Source organism: Vigna angularis, chromosome 6 (assembly GCF_016808095.1).
Source record: "Vigna angularis cultivar LongXiaoDou No.4 chromosome 6, ASM1680809v1, whole genome shotgun sequence".
Classification (NCBI taxonomy): domain Eukaryota; kingdom Viridiplantae; phylum Streptophyta; class Magnoliopsida; order Fabales; family Fabaceae; genus Vigna; species Vigna angularis.
The window spans coordinates 309,070-329,247 of NC_068975.1; the positions used below are offsets into that span (position 1 = coordinate 309,070).

At 33.7% G+C, this 20,178-nt stretch overlaps 2 protein-coding genes across 6 annotated transcripts; both read right to left on the bottom strand.

The window, feature by feature from the left end:
• Positions 1 to 9,583: 9,583 nt before the first annotated feature.
• Positions 9,584 to 12,980, bottom strand: LOC108319995 (1,4-alpha-glucan-branching enzyme 3, chloroplastic/amyloplastic-like). Of its 5 annotated transcripts, none has more exons than XR_008250177.1 (7): positions 12,720 to 12,980; positions 12,281 to 12,601; positions 11,840 to 12,011; positions 11,626 to 11,715; positions 11,301 to 11,376; positions 9,980 to 10,048; positions 9,585 to 9,784 (listed from the first exon to the last, which is right to left on the bottom strand). XR_008250177.1 is itself a non-coding variant. In XM_052879687.1 (3 exons), exons 1-3 carry the CDS (start codon positions 11,719 to 11,721, stop codon positions 10,660 to 10,662), a joined length of 255 nt encoding a protein of 84 aa, XP_052735647.1. In that variant the 5' UTR covers positions 11,722 to 11,833; the 3' UTR covers positions 10,161 to 10,659. The 5 variants fall into 5 exon arrangements, 1 of the variants encoding a protein (XP_052735647.1); XR_001831341.2 differs by having other exon boundaries at positions 9,588 to 9,784; positions 9,980 to 10,149; positions 12,720 to 12,978; XR_008250178.1 differs by lacking the exon at positions 11,626 to 11,715 and having other exon boundaries at positions 9,584 to 9,784.
• Positions 12,981 to 16,455: 3,475 nt separating this feature from the next.
• LOC108319996 (7-deoxyloganetin glucosyltransferase) lies at positions 16,456 to 19,786 on the bottom strand. Its single transcript, XM_017551333.2, has 2 exons — positions 19,217 to 19,786; positions 16,456 to 17,627 (listed from the first exon to the last, which is right to left on the bottom strand). Exons 1-2 carry the CDS (start codon positions 19,722 to 19,724, stop codon positions 16,690 to 16,692), a joined length of 1,446 nt encoding a protein of 481 aa, XP_017406822.1. The 5' UTR covers positions 19,725 to 19,786; the 3' UTR covers positions 16,456 to 16,689.
• Between the last annotated feature and the right edge of the window lie 392 nt (positions 19,787 to 20,178).

Sequence of the window (20,178 nt, forward strand, 5' to 3'; positions counted from 1 at the left end):
TAAAGAATTTCCTCTTGGTGCTTCAATTTGTTAGAGTTTACCTCTTATCCGAGGGGGATTTATAATTCTGTCTTCAAATATTTATAGAGGAATTTACCTCTTATCCGAGCGGGGTTTACCATTCGGTCTTCAAATATTTATAGAGGAATTTACCTCTTATCCGAGCGGGATTTACCGTTCGGTCTTCAAATATTTATAGAGGAATTTACCTCTTATCCGAACGGGATTTACCGTTCGGTCTTCAAATATTTATAGAAGAATTTACCTCTTATCCGAGCGGGATTTATAATTTTGTCTTCAAATATTTATAGAGGAATTTACCTCTTATCCGAGCGGGGTTTACCATTCGGTCTTCAAATATTTATAGAGGAATTTACCTCTTATCCGAGCGGGATTTACCGTTCGGTCTTCAAATATTTATAGAGGAATTTACCTCTTATCCGAGCGGGATTTACCGTTCGGTCTTAAAATATTTATAGAGGAATTTACCTCTTATCCGAGCGGGATTTACCGTTCGGTCTTCAAATATTTATAGAGGATTTTACCTCTTATCAACTTTCATTGAATATGCTTTTATTTAGCCTCTTCGGGAGCGATTGATCGTCCTCAATTAGGTTTATTTTTTCAATAATAAGAGCGTAAGTTAATAACAAAAAGCATGAATCAAATGAGGCCGAGCGGCCGACAATCAGTTGAGGCCGAGCGGCCGACAATCAGTTGAGGCCGAGCGGCCGAGAATCAGTGGAGGCCGAGCGGCCGAGAATCAGTTGAGGCCGAGCGGCCGAGAATAGAATCAGTTGAGGCCGAGCGGCCGAGAATCAGTTGAGGCCGAGCGGCCGAGAATCAGTTGAGGCCGAGCGGCCAAGAATCAGTTGAGGCCGAGCGGCCGAGAATCAGTTGAGGTCGAGCGGCCGAGAATCAGTTGAGGCCGAGCGGCCAAGAATCAGTTGAGGCCGAGCGGCCGAGAATCAGTTGAGGCCGAGCGGCCGAGAATCAATTGAGGTCGAGCGGCCGAGAATCAGTTGAGGCCGAGCGGCCGAAAATCAGTTGAGGCCGAGCGGCCGAGAATCATTGGAGGCCGAGCGGCCGAGAATTAGTGGAGTTGAGGTCGCCGCTGGATTTATGACCCCGCCCCCGGGTGAGTTGAAAGATCCGAGCGTCGTAAACATTCTTCTCTCTCTGGGACCTTATCACCATAACATTTATATTCCTTTCAACAACCCTTTAATTGACAAAGTTGTCTACTTTGTTCTCAAAACTAGTGATTTGCATGACTCCCATAAAGAAGTAATTGTACCACAATGATGGCGGTAGGCACGTGTTCCTAAAATGGAAGGAAAAGTTAATTATATTTAATTTAATTTAATACTAAAAGAAAGATGTGATATTTTGATTGTAGTTTTTGGAGATTCTGAAAGGATTTCTCCACATCCTTTTCTCAGCTGCAGTTCCCGCATATTCAATAGGGAAACTATGGAGAAGCTGTGAGAAGAAGCTGGATTTTAATTGCGTTGGATTTGAACGGCAGAGAATGTTGATGTCAATCTTTAAATCTGGGTGTGCCCTTGAACTCTGTTCCAGGATGAATCCTGAACACAATAATGATTTTGAGACCGAGTGCTCGTTTGGCTCCTAGTGGTCAAAAGGGGATGCCGCTCGATCCCCGGCAACGGCGCAAAAATGTTTCTGCTGAACGGGAACGAGGAAAACTTCAGCCATCTCCGCCCTGAAACACTCCTCCTCCTCCTCTGCTCCGTGCTCCTTCTCTTGTCTTCTCTACGATCGGTTTCCTTCTCCTGCCTCCTCTGCTGGCGGTTTAAGTGTGATGGGGGTGGACCTGCAATAAACACTCCGACGCTCAAGTCAGAATGGGTTTTTATCAGTATATCATTATATCAGAATAGATGCATACCTTCTCCTTTTACCCCTTATTTATATGATTTTAGAGAATATTCCCTAATCATTCTTTTATGCACAGTCCACTGAGAAGGTAATGATGGTGTTTAGTAATGGCTGGCGCACTAATGGGGGAGAGACCCACCACTAACAGCTGCTACCCCTTTAGGTGAACTGGAAACCCCTCCACTTTCTCCTTCAATTATTTGCTAATTGTTTCTTCACGAGAGCGTTCAATCATAGTCTTCTTAATTGGTTGTCGAGATCGAGCGGAAAGCTTTGTCGAGACCGACCGCGGAGAGCTTTGTCGAGACCGACCGTGGAGAGCTTTGTCGAGACTGACCGCGGAGAGCTTTGTCGAGATCGACCGCGGAGAGCTTTGTCGAGACCGACCGCGGAGAGCTTTGTCGAGACCGACTGGAAAGCTTTGTCGAGACCGACCGCGGAGAGCTTTGTTGAGACCGACCGCGGAGAGCTTTGTCGAGACCGACCGTAGAGAGCTTTGTCGAGACCGACCACGGAGAGCTTTGTCGAGACCGATCGGAAAGCTTTGTCGAGATCCTTCCGCGGAAGGATCTGTCCGACCGGAGAAGGATCTGTCATGGCCCATAGTAACAAAAACGAAATTCAAACTGGAAAACGAAATCAAAACAGAAAACGCAAAAGCTCATAGAAACGAAATGGGGTAAAACTAAATGCAGAAAATGTAATGGAAACACCACAAAGACAATCCAGAATAGTAAAATGAAATTCCATTAATCTGAAAACGAGTTCATAAATAAGATGAAATGAGGAAAAGAGAGAAAACAAAAACCTAATGAAGAGCTCTCTATTGTTCACATCCAAGCTTCTAAAACGAAAAGTGATAGAATGAAAATGCTTAGGGTGGCTACTGCTCCATGGGCAAAAGACTCTAGATCAGCCCCCAAAAATAGGCCCTTCCAAATCTATCAAAAAATGGGCCCAAAACCTAAATTTGGTCCAATAATTAAAATCTGGTCTAGAAAATACATTAAAATAAAATAAAATCTGGATAAACAAATCTGAGGTGGATAAATGACGTGGCCACTCTCTTTATGTCCCAAAATGATTTCTTAAAATTTCCCTGAAAATAATAATGAAAATAAAAAAGCCCACATATTAAAATTAATTAAAATATTAACTACTCGTGAAATTAAGCCTAAATATCAAATGTGAAGAAATATTGATCAAATTAAGCACAATTTCTTAATTAAATCTTGTACAAGAAGCTAAGTGAATAGGAGAAAATATGGACTCATCACTCCTTCTTTTGGCCTGGACCTTGTTTTAATTTTCAAACCAAGAAAAAACAGATCATTTAGGTCGCACAAGAGAAATTTTCCCAAACTCTTCTCTGTTCCATTTATCTCGAGTGAATTAGAAGCTTCAAGCTTCTTTCTTCTCCTTTCCTCGGGACAACGCACTTGGAGGATCATCGATGGCGCTGTGAGCACGGAGAGAGGGTAGCGAGGCCATTCTTCCTTTCTTTTTCTTTATGTGTGGCGGAGTTTCGCAGGATCGAGAGTGAACTCCTTTCTCGTGGCGCGAGGAGGGCGCGACAGTTGTAGATTGGTGGTGATGACAGTTGTAGATTGGTGGTGATAAGGCGCTGGAATTTTGATTCACAACACTTCCTCCTTGACGACGAGTGCTTCAACATCTTCACGGGGAATTGAAATCGCATTTGGTTCGCAACCTTCGGGTGTTGTTTGAATGGGGTTTTTGTTTCTTATTTGCAGGTTTTGGTGTCGTGATGGGGTTAGGGGTTGAAATGGGGATTTTGGGTTTTTCGGTTAGGAAATTTTGTGTTCTTGATTATTTAGCGTTTTGCAATTGAGGTTGATTGTGGTGTTTGGGGTTTCCCTTTTCTTGTGATTCAATTTTGTAATTTGGGGGGTTTAAATGGTGGATTCTGATTTGGAGAATTTATCGATCGAGAGTTTTGTTCTTATGTTCTTGGTCATTTTGAGGTTGGGTTGGAATAGTTGGTTGCGTTGGGGTCCAATTCAAAGCATCAAGGTGGGTGGCGGGCGAGGGCAACAAAACTGGTCCAATTGAAGTGGAGGCCTCTTTATCGTGAAGCTCTCTTGTAACCGTGGGAGTGAGTTGTGTTGGTTTAGGTAGTAGCGAGGAGAGGTTTGGGCCTGGTTGTACTTTCAATTGGGGTCTTGCTTTGCAGAAAATGAAATAGTGGAACAAGCTTAAATAAAATTAATTAAAAACAAAAAATAATTATAATAATAAGAGTTTAATTGGGCTAGCATAACAGGCTTGTATACCTAAATTAATTTTAGATGATAACACCTTTCCCTATTTAAGTTTGAAGAGACTTAACATTGGAGTGAGGTAAAGAAACAGATGATAACACCTTTCCCTAAAGTATTCTTTGATGCAAATTATACTTACATTCTTAAATTTTTGCAATAATATTAATTTGTTTGCTTGTTCCCCAAGAAAGGGTTGTGCAGCTTTTTCTAGCGACAGTCCATTTGATCCCTTTGAATAGAACGACAAAGTTTTTGCCTTTTATGAGGTTTTAAAATCGTCTTCAGATTCACTATTTCTCTCTTTTCATTTGTTAATAGTGTAACATCATATCAGATTCTTTTCTTGTTAACACAAACTTGCATTTTCTTAGGCTTTGGTTTGACTTTAGTAATCTCAATAAAATTTTAAAGAATTGAGTTTTTACCTTTGCCTACCCAGAAAGAACCAAATGTGATCGAATCGGAAAGGAAGAAAGGGTCATATAAGCGTGAGCCTCATCAAGGTGACATCGAGGAAAAGTTGCAGGAAAATGAGTAAGTGTTGTGTACCTAAGTGTGTGGTTGATGAGCATGAGATTGGGAGGATAGGTCTACTCTCTGTACCTAGTAAATCCTAGTTTTAATCTACGAATAGGTTTTGGTTGTTCGGGTTTTGAACCCTCCTTGTGTAGGGTGATGGTGGTTTTCTTATCCTTGTATGGCATGATGACATGTTCCTTAGCTGGATTATAGGACTACTTAAACATATCTATACAGATTGGGCTATAGGAGCAGCTACAATCGGTGAGGTAGGGTACAAGGGTGTGACTAATTCTTTCCACTATGGTGTTATGGTATCTGAGGAGGCTCATGGTGGTGATCATGATGGAGATACACATCTTGATGAGTATGGTGATGATAGAGCATCAGGGAAATACTATGTTGGTAGTAATGATATCATGTGGTATAGTTGGCATAGATACTACTGAGTATATACTGTTAATTTTGGTATGTGATGTTAGTGAAATTGAGGATCAAGGATAAAGTATTGAGTATTCAGATATGTTTGATTTGTTATGTTTTGAGGATTAAGAATCGTGTTGTAATTACTTATGTGTGTGAGGGTGTTTGATTATGGTTGATATAATAAAAATGTTTGTAACCAGCTGTGTGATTTATTATGGTGGATATAATCAGTATATATGAATATTGTTCTTATGATTGTCTTACCGGTAGTTTACCCCATACGTGTTTGTATTTGTGTTTGTGAATGAAATTATCAACGATGATCGTATAATGTGTTATATGTGAGTAGATAATGTTATAAATGTGCTAGAGGTGTGATTGACTTGAGAGAGGATGGGGAAAAACCTTGGAATTCAATTAAAACTATTTTGTTTTACATGTTAAGACAATATAATTGGAGTATTTCCTTCTTTATTATATTACTCGAAATAATGTAATTGGATAAGTTTTTTTAACTACGTTTCCACGTTATGATAAATTTTTGAATTTTACTGGTTTTTAGTGGGGTGTTACACATGTAGAATTCAACGTCTTATACTCCTTAGGCCTTTGTTTCTAGGCTATCCAACGTCTTATGTGACTAAATTTTCACTTTCAGGCCCAATATTTTAATGAATTTACCACATTTATATGCCATATAACTTACCACCAACGTTAGTAGTTTAAGAGATCAAACATCTTTTCATATCATTTTTTAATGAATGTAACACAAACATGACATCAGAGTAGGGAAGTCTAATGTAAAAAAAGGTATATAATGTGGGGGTTATATATATCTAACAACAAGAAGATAATTTTATTTACGATAAAGTCACCAATATTTTTTTACGTTGGTTGATTTGTGGCCTGACGTTGAACATAGAAAAGCACATTTCACACTATTAAAATCTGATACTTTTTTATATTGGTTTTGGAACTACTATACTTTCTATACCGTTTGTATTTATTTCAATTTTAAAAATGGCATAAAATATCTTTTTAACCTATATAAAAGATCATCTAATGGCTACATGGGAATAAATTAAAAGAATCATAATAAAGTGACTAAGACATTTCTCCCTTTTATATATATTTATATATATATATATATATATATATATATATATATATATATATATATATATATATATAGGCTTAATAGCATTGATGGTCCCTATTTTCGTTAGGTTTGTTCGAAATGGTCCTAGTTATTTTTTTCTGTTCAATGTTATCCTAAAGAATGTAATTTATGTTCAATTTAGTTCTTTTTGCAGACGACGTTTAAATCGTTAATGACCCACTGTCCAGCTCTGCAAAACCCAAATGAGATGACATTTAACTGCTACGATGGACACTTTAAGACGTAGTGAGGTGGATTTTATGTTTTTTGAAAGTGTATTTATGATATTTAATGAAAACCATCACTCTTCTTCTCTCCCCTATACTAACCAAACCCCAATCCTCTTGTCTCTTCCGCTTCAGCTTCTCTAACTCGAGCTCACCACCTCAAACACTACCAAAATGCTTCCTCAATCGCCACAACCCAAGTCTACCCCAAAAGCTATGGTGGTTACTCCATAGATCTCAACTTTGGAACCCCACCCCAAACCTCTCCCTTCATTCACGACACAGGAAGTAGCCTCATCTGGTTCCCCTACACTCCCTGCTATATCTGCTCCCACTTTCTCTTTCCAAACATTGACCCACCAAAAAATTCCTCCACCGCCAAACTCCTCGGTTGTAAAACCCCAAAAACTGAGATTAAAAGCCTTCAAATGCACATTTTTTCAATGTTTTGATATCTGGGTATTGGTTTAACTTTTTCCTAGAAGTTCCAAAACAAGAACTGGGTTTTGTGAGGATCCTGGTGATTTTTTAATTGAAGAAACAAAGGCCTGTAACTTGGAAAATTAGTGAATCAACAAAACAATTGGTTATTTAATTTTTTTATATTAATTAATAATTGGTTATTTATTTTTTTATATTAATTAATAATAAGATTGGTCTTTCAATTTTTCTTCATATATTTTTTTTACTTCTTCTACTTTTACCTAAATCATTGTTAACTGATTTTAATAAATTAATTGATATACTTTGATCATTTCAGCCATTAAAAAAATACGATACATTAATGTTAATAAATAATAGTTTGACTTATACTATTTATTTTTCAACACATATTTTATATTCGGTATGTATAAAAGTCCCCGGAACATTATTTGCTAAACACTTGCAATGATCATAGTTTACTTATCGTGTTTAAATAAATAATTAAAATTATTTAATAGCTAAAATTTTAGTAATAATTTATTTCCATATACATTTTCTTTTTAGGTAGTTAACTATAAATAATTCTAAAATTTTCAGAGTAAGGTTATCCTGTTATATATTTTTTTCTAATTAATTAAAAAATGTAGTTTATCATTAGTTATAAACAAAATAATGGCCCAATTTGTTAACTTTCCTAGAAATTTCACATCTTTCATCAATCTTTATTTAACCTCTCTCTCAACAACAACACTTGTTCAGTCTTCCTTTTCTTCTCTCTTTGCTGGGGTGTTATTGACCATGGACAACATGACTTCTAGAAATTCAGTGACCAGTTGAGGCTTGTATCTAGTTTGGCCAATCTGTCTCTCAATTATTTTTCCATTTGGAGCAACAACTATAACTCTAAGAGGCTCGATCAGAGGAGAAACTTTGATATGAGTGCCACTTATTTCATCAACAACAACTCCTCAATGTCTCATTATTGAAGTTATAAGGTTAAAAACAAGAGTTTTCTCTCTTATTAGTAGGGGTGGGCAAATAGAACTGAATTGCACTGTATTACTAAAATCTGTACTGAACTAAAAACTAATTTGTCTAAACTGAACTGAGAACTAATTTGTCTAAACTAAACTGAGCTATAAAACAGTTCAGACAAACTGAACTGTTTTTTGTTTTATGCAAACTGGACTGAACTGAACTATATTAAATTGTACTAAACTACAATATAAACTAAACTGAACTACTAACTATACTAATTTTAAACTGAATTATACTAATTTTAAACTGAATTGTACTAGTTTTTAAACTGAATTGTACTAGTTTTTAAACTGAATTGTACTAGTTTTTAAACTGAATAGTATAATAATACATGTTCTTTTCAATTGAAATTTATTTTAATTTTTATTTTATTTTATTCATAAGTGTCTTACAAATTAACTTTTTAATTATTTGATATTATTATTTTCTATTTTATTTATATTTCTTTTATTATTATATGTGTTTAGAAATTATTTTATTATTTATTTATTTATTTTATTTTATTTTATTTTTTTATTTATATTTATTTTGCCATGAATATTATTTTACTTTTATATTTATTTTTTAAATTTTTTATTTATATTTTTTTGTTTTATATGTGTATATAATTTATTTTATCTTTTTATGTACTTATTTTATTTTAAAATAATTTTTTATTTATATGTATTTTGTTCCCTCGTAAAATTGTTTTATTAATCAAATATTTATTATTTATATTTCATTATGTAAAAATTAAACTAATATTTATTAATTATTATAATATAATAAAAAATGATACTAGAAAAATTACTCTTAATAAACGTTTGTTAATTTTTTTGTCATTTAATATTTCTATAATATTAATTATTTTTGCTACATTACTATTTTTTTATGATATTTCATTATATATTTATTTAATAAAATTTAACGTTAAAAAATATATTTTAGTTTTAGTATGTAAAATACTATCATTTAAAAATAATAATATTGATATTTATTTTAAAGTAAGTTGATTTTTAAAATAAATAGTTATTTTAGTGTATGCTGTAACATCCCGATTATATAATAACCAATATTATATAAAAAAGACGTTAACATCCAAATATAGAGAACATTCGGAGTATGACGTGTAATTAAATGTGAAATTACAGTCATCCAGAAATAAAAGAAACAGAAAATTTAAACTTGAACAGTTGAAACACTACAAAAAAATAGATTTTTACCGGGGGTTATTTTTTCCGTTTCCGGCGGTTTTAACCCCCGGAAAATATGTTACCCGCGGTTAGGAAAACCGTTGGGAAAACCTGCGTCGCTAAGTAATTATCGGCGGTTTTTTTAAAAACCGCCGCAATTAACGGGGGTTTTGAAAAACCGCCGGTAATAATGGGGGTTTTACTAAAACCGCCGGAAATAACCGGGGTTAAGCAAAACCGCCGGTAATTTGTGAGGGTTTATGAAAACCGCCGCTACTTTTGAGGGTTTTCCAAAACCGCCGGAAATGTAAATAATTTAATTTTTATTATTATTCAAATGACTTGATTATCATTAATAAACTAAAATTAAATAATATAAAACCAAAATTAAATGTAAACATTAAATATAAACCAAAATATTATTATATAAGTTGTAAACATTAGAAATACAATTAATGTTTCTTAAAAATTAAAATTAACATGTTATGAATAATAATTATAGTTCAGTACTTCTTCATTATTTTCATCATTTGATACTTCTTCATTTTATCTATCATTTGGTACTTCTTCATTTTATCCATCATTTGATACTTCTTCATTTTATCCATCATTTGATATGCTTCCTTTTTCAAATACCTACAATATAAAACAATAATTAGTTAATAATATTTTAAAATAATTATTAGACGAATTTAAGAACTATTGATGTTGAAAAATGTTAAAATATGATATAATAGAAACTAAATCCAAGTATATCAATGAAAACAAAAGGGAAAGTAAGAGAAAAAAAAACTAGGTCATCTAAGGAGTAAAAGGTCCAGCTTAGAATACCTTATTAACAAGCAAGTTCACTTGTTCTCTGTACATTTCCTTCAAGTCTACAATATCCGCATGAAGTTCCTCCAGCCAAACACATTGAATGTTCTTTAGTATCCCTCTCGTAAAATAAGGCGATCGGTTTCCTTATCGCCTTATTTTACAAAGAGACCTTAAGTAAAAAGCTAATAAAGAAATCATGAAATGAGACCAAATGAAGTTTTACACAATTCAATGAAACTGCAAAAGATAATGCATGTCACCAATGGCTAACAAAAAAAATTAATAGTTAATATATTAAATATATAACGTATTTGGATTAGCTTCACCAATGGCTAACAAAAAAAATTAACAGTTAATAAATCAAATATATAACGTATTTGGATTAGCTATGAAAAAGATTATTTATAATCAGTTATTGTCACAATCCGTTATAAAAAAGAATTGCTTGGATATGTTATGTGACAACATATTATAAGATAGTCTACTTCAATAAATAAGATGTCGAATAAATCACATTTTTCATAATTAAGTTAAAAATAAAAAAGGTATTAAATTATTTGTCATAATTTATTTCGTATTATAAATCATAAACACTTTTAAGGTTAGAAATAAAATAGAAAAACAAGAAAATCAACTATCAGATTTTAATAATAAGCTTCAAGATTTTGCATGAAATAAGATAGATTTTTCCTTTAGCTCCCCAAAATCATATCATTCAAATACGCACCTAGTTTCTGAAACATAGCTGAAACAACTTGTAATACTCTATCCCAGACTGTAGTAATAATCAAGTAAGCTCTCAATAGTTGCACAACAAAACTTGTACAAACAGGAAACTAGAGGAACAAATGCATATCAACGAAGAAACAAAAGGAGATCAATGAATAAATCCAAATCATCATGTACACCTTAAGAAGATGCATTAAATAATTAACAAAGCACGTTTTTAGTACCCCAAGCTTCATCCCAGAGAAAAAGAAAGAGAAAAATGTTCATCTTTTTGAATAATGACAAATGTTCATCTTTTTAACAGGTTAACCTTTTTTATAAACCTTTTTAATCTGAGAACTAAGCCTTCTCAGAACTAGGTGGGGCCAAAAACATAGATTTAATGATAGGAATTACATATGCTTTTGCAAACCCATTTAGAGTAAAGTCTCTTTAACTGGTTACTCCAAAAGTTCAGTTTAGTTTTAATTCATGCCTTCTAGTCAGTCTATTTGAATTTGACCATATGGGCAACCCAACTAATCCAATACCTTAAGAATTGTAGCTATCAACATGGTTAGTTCAAGCAATAAAAATAAAATCAGTACTACATAAAAATGCTTACCATGGACCTCATCAACTAATCGCTTGAAATCCTCAAGAGTACCATATCTGCTACTAATAGCAAAATAATTTGTAACCTGCACCATTGAATCAATGTTTGAGCATGTCACTAAAGGTCAGAGTGGTAATAAAATTCTAGCAAAACTTATAAACAATTATAAGCAGCATGCCAGCATGTACAAGGTGTGCACATAGTTTGTGTCAGTGTCAAGACTTAAAAAAAACATGTATGCCTTTTGTACAATTCATACACATAACTTAAAATAAAGAATCTTAATCACTGTGTAATTACCATGAGAAAAATAAGAATTACAATATTAACTTACTCTGTAACCAACAGTAAAATAATCCTTATGTTCAACAATTACAATCAGCTGGATGACATTGTATCCAGCTTCCTTAATGTAAGGAAGAACCTGCATTGTTTATTGAGAATATTTTGCAACAATAAAAAATCAACAGAACCAATTACAAATATAGACATGGAAGATATGTATAATGGAATAATTATAAATTCCAACCAAAAGAAATGGGGGAAACCTTGTCTGTGAAATCATTGAATGAGGATATTTTGGGTTTAGAACCACTAATTTCAACATGAGCATCGTATATTTGCAGGGATTTTGGTACTTTGGGACTTCTATTTTTCCACCTTTATGCTTGCTCAGGGGTGGTTCCAAGTGAATTGCATAAGCTTGCTTCCCATCAACCTCTGCAATGCATTAAATCAGCATCATTGATAACACAAATCAAAGGACCTCCATCTCCATCCTCCAAAAACAGAGTGACCAAAGGTCCAGACGAATTTTTCCATAAGCACTTTAAGGAAAAACTATAAAAAAAAGTTACAAATAAAAATTTAACATATCTTCTTATTTTAACATATTCCAAGTCCAAGATGCATTATAGTTAATATGTAAGAAACAATCATAAGAATCCATATAAGATTGAATAACTTTCAAGAATCCATATAAGATTTACCTGGCTGCACATATGTACCCCAAGCAGGCACCCTCTCCAATGGTCCATTAGGAGTGTTTTCTGACAGTGGATAGTGACAAAGAAAACTCAAACCATCTGTAATGTGCCTTGTGACTAGGGGTAAATGCAGATCCAAGAGATATTTGAAGTAATTAAGAATACTGGTCTTAGATTTCCGTGACAAAAAAAGGAAGACATTCTTTCAAGACATCAAGAATATAGAGGGTTTGTTTAGCTTCCTCAGTTCCTTCACCAGTACTTGCATTTGCTCCACCAACAAGCAATATAAACCAATCGCGACTTCACCCAACATTTTCACCACTACAAGCCACCGCGAGACAAAATTAGAACTTGCGAAAATCCCCAAATCAAAGACCAGAAAAATCCCTAATCACGATAATCCTAACTCAGGCAGATGTTCAACCCCAAATTCGCGGACCTTAATCGCGAGTTTCTCCACGTCGCCGGACCACTACAACTCTTCCATGTAATCCACCGCAAACAGCGCCTCTCGCGCCTTCATCTTCTTCGAGCTTCTATGGAAACCTGCAAAATCAGAAACCCAAGGCAGACCTACAGATGCATAAGGAAATGGTAAGTGTGAAGACAATGGAGAGGGAAATAGAAAATGGAAAAAAGGAAACAGATGAAAGTCGTGCAAATTCTTTTTTTAACAATTAAGCCGAAAATTACTCGAGGTTCTCAAAACCGCAGGAGATAAACCCCTATTATAATACATTATTTTTGTAGTGAAAGGATTAAACACTACAAGTGTTTAATTAGGAAATTCTAAGAAGACTACTCCGCAACATCAGTAACCTCCAGCTCTTACTCCAAGGGAATCTCCGCGACAACATCTGCTCCCATCCAAGTGGATGATCATCGCCAAAGAAACATACCCAAACAACACATAACACAAACAATGCAAGGGTGAGCTAGATATAAAAAGCATGTTATACATATAGCATAGTTAATTCATGTTATCATACTTAGATACAATTAGAGCATACTTATTAAACCACAATTCACCCACTCACACGACATGCAAAAGTCATCCAAACATGGTAAACTGACATCACAAGACCTGTTACTTTATAGACCGACTCATCCGGACCAGAATGATTGCCGAGCTATGGCAGGTCTTGCACTCGTGGTGGCTTTATGAAACTTGGGCACTACCGCCCTGGCACTACCGCCTTGTGAAACTTGGGCACTACCGCCCGGTGGAACTTTGGGCACTACCGCCCGGCCACAGTCACGAGGTTAATCCGTTATCACTCACCTTGGATCATATGGAAGCACCCAAGATTGGGACCTCCTGCTACTCCTCACCACATGGTTCAATCCTCTCTACATGAGAAGAAAGACCATTGGAGTTTCAGGATGACCCCCAAAACTGAGCTACCATGTAATCATTTTATACAACCCCAAAACACCACCATGTATCCTCTCCTTGAGGATCATGGAATTACGTCCATGAATCATACTGTCACTTTGAACCTTGACCCAAGTCATGAATAACCAAATACCACCATATTATCACAGTAAATCCAACATATCTCGTATATTTACATATTTCCCACATAAATCACATCATACTATGCATTCCAAACATTCCACATGCATAAAAATATGTTAAGCAAACAACATTAATCAATCCAATACACATTACTAAACAGTAACAGTCTCAAGAGAACCACTAAACAACACAAATCCCCGTAACTCATACTTAGACAAAGAAAATGGCTTTGAAACCATCACCAACAGTCCCGGAAGGGTCCAAAACCTCCAAAACGACTTAAGAAACGTTCGAAACGGACACCCGGAACCCCAAAAACTATCAAAAACAAAGACCAAGCCACTTTCTGCGAACAACTCGCGCCCGGGCGCCAGATGAGGGGCGCTGGGCGCGACTTTTCCCGAGAGTCTCGCGCCTGGGCGCCACCGGGGGGCGCCGGGCGCGAACCAGAAGTCGTCCAGCCCCATACCAGTTGACAACAATCATTTTGCACCTGTTTTGATCAGTTTGATGACTTTAACAAGTCACAAATGACTTACCTAAGATATCCCAATAGCCCAAATGTACTCAAAATCCTTACTTCCCAAAATCACTACCTCACTTCCTCTCAAAGTGACCCAAAACTCTATCATCTTGTTCAAAACAATGTATACTTTCCTTACCTTTCAGTTGATCACCCCTCAAACAAAATACATACATCAACATAACAATCTCAAATATCATCTCAGTCCAACCACATCCACAGTCACAAATTTCCAGCATACAGTTCATTTAAAAATCAACACATGTATTGTTCATACAACCCATAGAAAGATCTAGCTCCCCTTACCTCTTGAAGACTTCCTTTGTAGACCTTGAATCAATCTTCACAAGACTTGCAGCACCTTGGCCTCCTTGCAACTCCAGAAACTCTCAACTTCACCTCTCTCACGGATTTTCCAGCAAAGACTTCACTCCCACAAGTGCAGAACCCCTTTCTCCTTCTCCCCACATTTCCAAATCTGCCCCCTAGAGATATCATGCCCCTTAATCCACTAAGAAGCACTAATCATTGGAAAGGAGGTATGCCCATGCTCCCCTCTGACCCAAGGAACCAATCATTTTCAGTCTGGAGCATATTCCCCCAACTTTCCACGCAATCCCCACTTATATCAGATAAGAAACGTGAAAACCGACAACACTCGCGCTCGGGCGCCCCTAGAATAGGGCGACGGGCGCAAGTCTCCCAACAGCACAACAGTTGCAACTTTGACAGCCCGGTTGACCCCCTTCCCGAAGCCAAAATACGCGTATGAGTACTCAAATCGAAGCTCTTTGAGTCTACTATCCAATAAAAGAAGAATCAACTCAATTGATATTTTCTACAAAACGTTATAATTAAAATAGTAAACCATGTCAAACTTTGACACCATTCTATTTTACATTATAACTTGAACTTTTTACAACTCGGTAAATTCATGAAATTCTAGGGTCTTACATATGCGCTTACACACATTTTAATATCATTAAAAGTTTTTTTAACATATTTTTACATATTTAATAATATGTTAAAGAATATAATATATTTAAAGTATTAGTTTTTTTATATAGTCTTTTTTTTATGATTTATATTACTTAATCATTTAATAAAATTAAATTTAAAAAAATATATTTTACTTTTATTACTTAAAATAATATTATTTAAAAAGTAATATATGTTTATTGATAAAAAAATATAAAAATTTGTGATAAAAAAATTTTGTCTTAAAAAATTCATTAATAATTTTTTATTTGAACGGTTTCTTTTATTAATATTTTATTATTAAATAACGTTTTCTTAGCAAGATTGAGCAATTGAACGCGAACTAGAGAAGAGAAAAGAGTAGATACAGTTCTCATAGTTAACTGAACCAAAACTGTTATAAGTTTAGTTTTTAAAAACTAGACCATAAAATAGTATATTGAACTTTTAGTAAAAGTGGATCAGTTTTTTTAAGTATAATATAGTATAGTTAACTATCGTACAGTACAAATCAGTTATTTTTGCCCAGCCCTACTTATTAGGAGAAGAATGATGGTATGCATTTTAAGAAGGAAAATGCTCTGTTGACAGCATGAAAGATGAAAACCCTTGGCAACAGCGAGTTGGGAACGACCATTTGAAGGTGTCGAAACCTTGACAGCGACGTTAAAAAACCCTAATATCATAAATACATTTTTAAAAAAACATAATTTCACCTCACTATGCCTTAGAGTGTCCACATCAACAGTTAAATGACATGTCATTCACCGATTGCACAGTTGGACATTGTGTCGTTATCGATTTAAATGTCGTTTGCAAACTTGACGAAAATAGAGATCATCAGTACTATTTAGCCTATATATATATATATATATATATATATATATATATATATATATATATATATATATATATATATATATATATATATATATATATATATATATATATATATATATATAAAAGCTTCTTTATCTTAATAAAAATTTCATATTTGAGAAAATACATACTCTTTTCATTCCTATAATGCTTCATTGATGGATCTAAGTTTTGTTTTTAACATATTACAAACTCGATTGAACTTAAAATTTCAATTTTTTTCACACTATTAGTTAAATATGAAAAAAAATAACAGATTGGACTAATACAAGAGAATAATATAAAATCTTCCAAATACAAGATACCATTATTTTTCCAATGAAAACACTTACATTCAATTGAAAGTACATAATCACACAATAATATAAATAGCAGAAACAATCATCAAATACATAAATACAAATCCTTATTCATGAATATTATTTGTAACAATGACCAATACTATTGTTTTCCATCAAATGGCAGAGCTTCCTTGGAAACATTGTCCAAATGTCCAACCTATTGAAACACTCAAATAGCAGCATGGTGAACTTCCTTGAGTAACCGATAGAAATCATTATAAGATGATCCTCCCAAACCAGTGGCTTGTATTGCTTTCTTTTTCCATTCTACACACTTTTGCCTCATCTTGTTCCCCTTTTCTCCCATTATCATTTCTTTCACAAGTGTTGTCACCTCCTCTCTTTTCACATCATCTTTAAGATCCATTCCTATTCCCCAATCTGTGCATATGTACCTGCAATTTGTTTGTTGTTCAGCAAAGAATGGCCAACCGATCATAGGCACACCCCCACATATGCCTTCAACTGTAGAATTCCAGCCACAATGAGTTAGAAAAACCCCAACTGATGGATGAGAAAGCACTTCATCTTGTGCGCACCAACTTGTTATGTATACTCTACCCTTCACCTCATCTAACAAATCTTGTGGCAAAGGTGTAGACTCACCCATTACAAGATCTGGTCTTTTGATCCACAAAACTGGTAGATTACTATTTGCTAATCCCCAAGCAAATTCTTTCAGGTGATTCTCTGACATTACAGTGATACTTCCATAATTCACATAAATCACTGATGAAGGCTGCCATTGATCCAACCATTTGATACATTCTAAGTCGTGTTTCCACAGATTTGACCCACTGGCCGTAAAGCCATTATCTTTATCAGGAAAATGCCTTCCTAACAACTGAAGTGGACCAATGTTGTATATGTTTGGGTTAATGGCCATTAGAGCATTAAGGACTTCGTCTTCCAATTCTTGGAATGTGTTAATTATGATTGAAGATGACCTCATACATGTTTTTGCCTCTAAACCAAAGCAAACGAAATTGGTTTCATCAAGAGTTGTAGTTCTCACAAAACTTGGAAGATCTCTTATTCTCATATTTTTCATTCCACCTATCCAATCTAGATTTTTCTCCAAAGACCCATCCGTCGTGAAACTTTCGTCTGAAACATTCATAAGAGAATTAGCTTTCGTCTCAAACATTTTAACTCTTTACAATTCACTTTTTTCTTTTTTGGGAAATATTTTTTTATACTAGATAGACCATTCACAATTTACTGTTGAAAAAGTGTGACATTATATTTTTTTTTAACTTTAATATATTTTTGTTGCTTTGAAAATCATTTTCTTTTTTGTATCCTTATTTGATAAAGACAGATATGCTTTCCAATGTCTGTATGTCATTACAAATATATCACTGTCAAAAACTCATAATAAAAGATTTTATTTCTAAGAAAATAAATACCGAGTACATAAGAGAACATGTCTTAAAGTACAACTATAATGAAAATTATATATTTCTCATGTTTTAAACATGCTAGAACCAGTTGGACAAATAGCTTATTTAATTATTTAAAAATATCATATTTTTATCTAAATATTGTTGCTATAGTTTATGTGTATAAATATATTTATATTTAAACATTAAGATAATTTAATTAAGTTTATCCAATATTATTTTATATGTTTTTCTTTTGTTAAGAAAATGTTATACTCTTGCTAAGAGTTGAAAAAAAACACATAAAATAAAAATATTTGAATTTTAATTTTTCAATTTTCCCTATTCTCACACTACATAAAAAAATAATAGAAACTCGATATTATGTAAAAACAAATATAGTATTCGAATGATATACTTATAAAATATACATAGAAGATATATGTTATCAAATATTTTTTTAAATCTTTAATTAAATTTTATTTATTCATCAAATCATATTTTTAAATCCTTAATTAATTTTTATTTGAATAAATGATATTTGCTGACTACACAGAGTTTCACATTAAAAACATTTTATACAAAATATCTTAAATCTTTTATTTTTTAATTATATCATATTATTTATTATTGAGCTGAATAAAGTATGGTGCCCATTAAATCTACTTTTATCACTAATTTTATATTAATTGCAATTTATAATTAATTCTGAAAAAAATACGATTTGAAAATCGATGCAAAATTAATTAATAAATATTCAAGTTACCGAAAAAGAATTTAAATTCCAATTTAAATATTTTGATTTGAATATATAAAATTTTGATTTTTTTATCTAAAATTAATTATAATTTTAATTATCTAAATTTATAATGCCTTTTAATTGATTCCATCATTCCAATTTTATAGATTTGCTCATTTTTTGGCAAGATGGGACAATTACTAATATGGAGGGAAAAATCCATCAATTTCAATGGATTTTCATTATCTATGTTAAAAAGATATATCACTATATGAATAAAACATAAATGAATAACCAAATACAATTTGTAAGAACAAAAGTAATTATTAAAAACAGCATACAAAATTTATAAAAATAAATTAGAATTAAGGAACGTGTATTGATGTATATATTTTAAATCTAGAAATAAATATGGTAAGAATGTAATTATTAAAAACAAAATACAAATATAATTTTTTTAAGAATTAAGAAACATATTTGTCGTGTATATTTTACATATCTAGGATAGAATAGCACGTGATAAAAGAGTTAGTTTGTTTGTTAGTCAAAAGAGGAAAAGAAAGAGACAGAATGACCTTGGAAGGGAATGATGCCTCTCTTGACAACCTCATCAAACTGCAAGTAGCCAAGTAAGCCACAAGCTGAGGCTGTCCAAAACTGTTGCTCAGCGATGTTGAGTTCCTTTGCCACCTTCCCAGCAAACCCCATCAGTCCATCATACATAATAGAGGTAACCAAGGGCACTTCATGTGAAGCATTGAGTCTCTTCACAAGCTCTTTCAGAGGCTCAAAACAATGTTTAGCAGTTGAATCACACAGTGCTGCGATGCTTTGTGTTGCATCTTTCTCAGATGGGGACAAGCCATCTGGTATTGTCTCAAATTGAAAACCAGGTTGTCCCTTCACAAATTCTTCTCCAAGAGACTTTACCAAACGCTTGTGATTGAACTCGGTGTTCACAAAGGTTATGTGAAAACCAGAGCAAAGAAGAAGTTTGCTTAGTTGCATGAAAGGGATCACGTGGCCCTGTGCTGGGAACGGCACGCATACCACATGACCCTTTTCAGAATTTGAAATGCTCATTTTTTCCTTCTCTTTTCTAAGCTCAAAAGTAGAGAAGATGAGACTTGGCTGTGCTGATCACTCCTTCAGCTACCTTATTTATAAGTGAGGAAACTGTATGAATTGTTAAATTAAACTTTAAAATTTATTTAAGAAAACTTTAATTTGTATCAGTGTAGCTTTGTCCAAGTACTTTCTAACTATCCTAACAATCCTACCTATTTATAATTATAATGATGTCAATAACTAACTATTACACACCTTTTCTCAATTATTTGAGTGGGACATTCTCCAAACAGTAACAGAAAAGGTTCTTTCAATTATTGATTCCAATATCATGTGATGTTTATCAATGCAAAATTTGTAGCTTAGTGGTAGAAGTGTGAGATTTTAAGTTAAAAGCCTGGGGTTTGATCGAGTGGGGGCACATGGAGTTAAGCATGTTTTTATTTTATTTATTAATTGAACGGGTAGG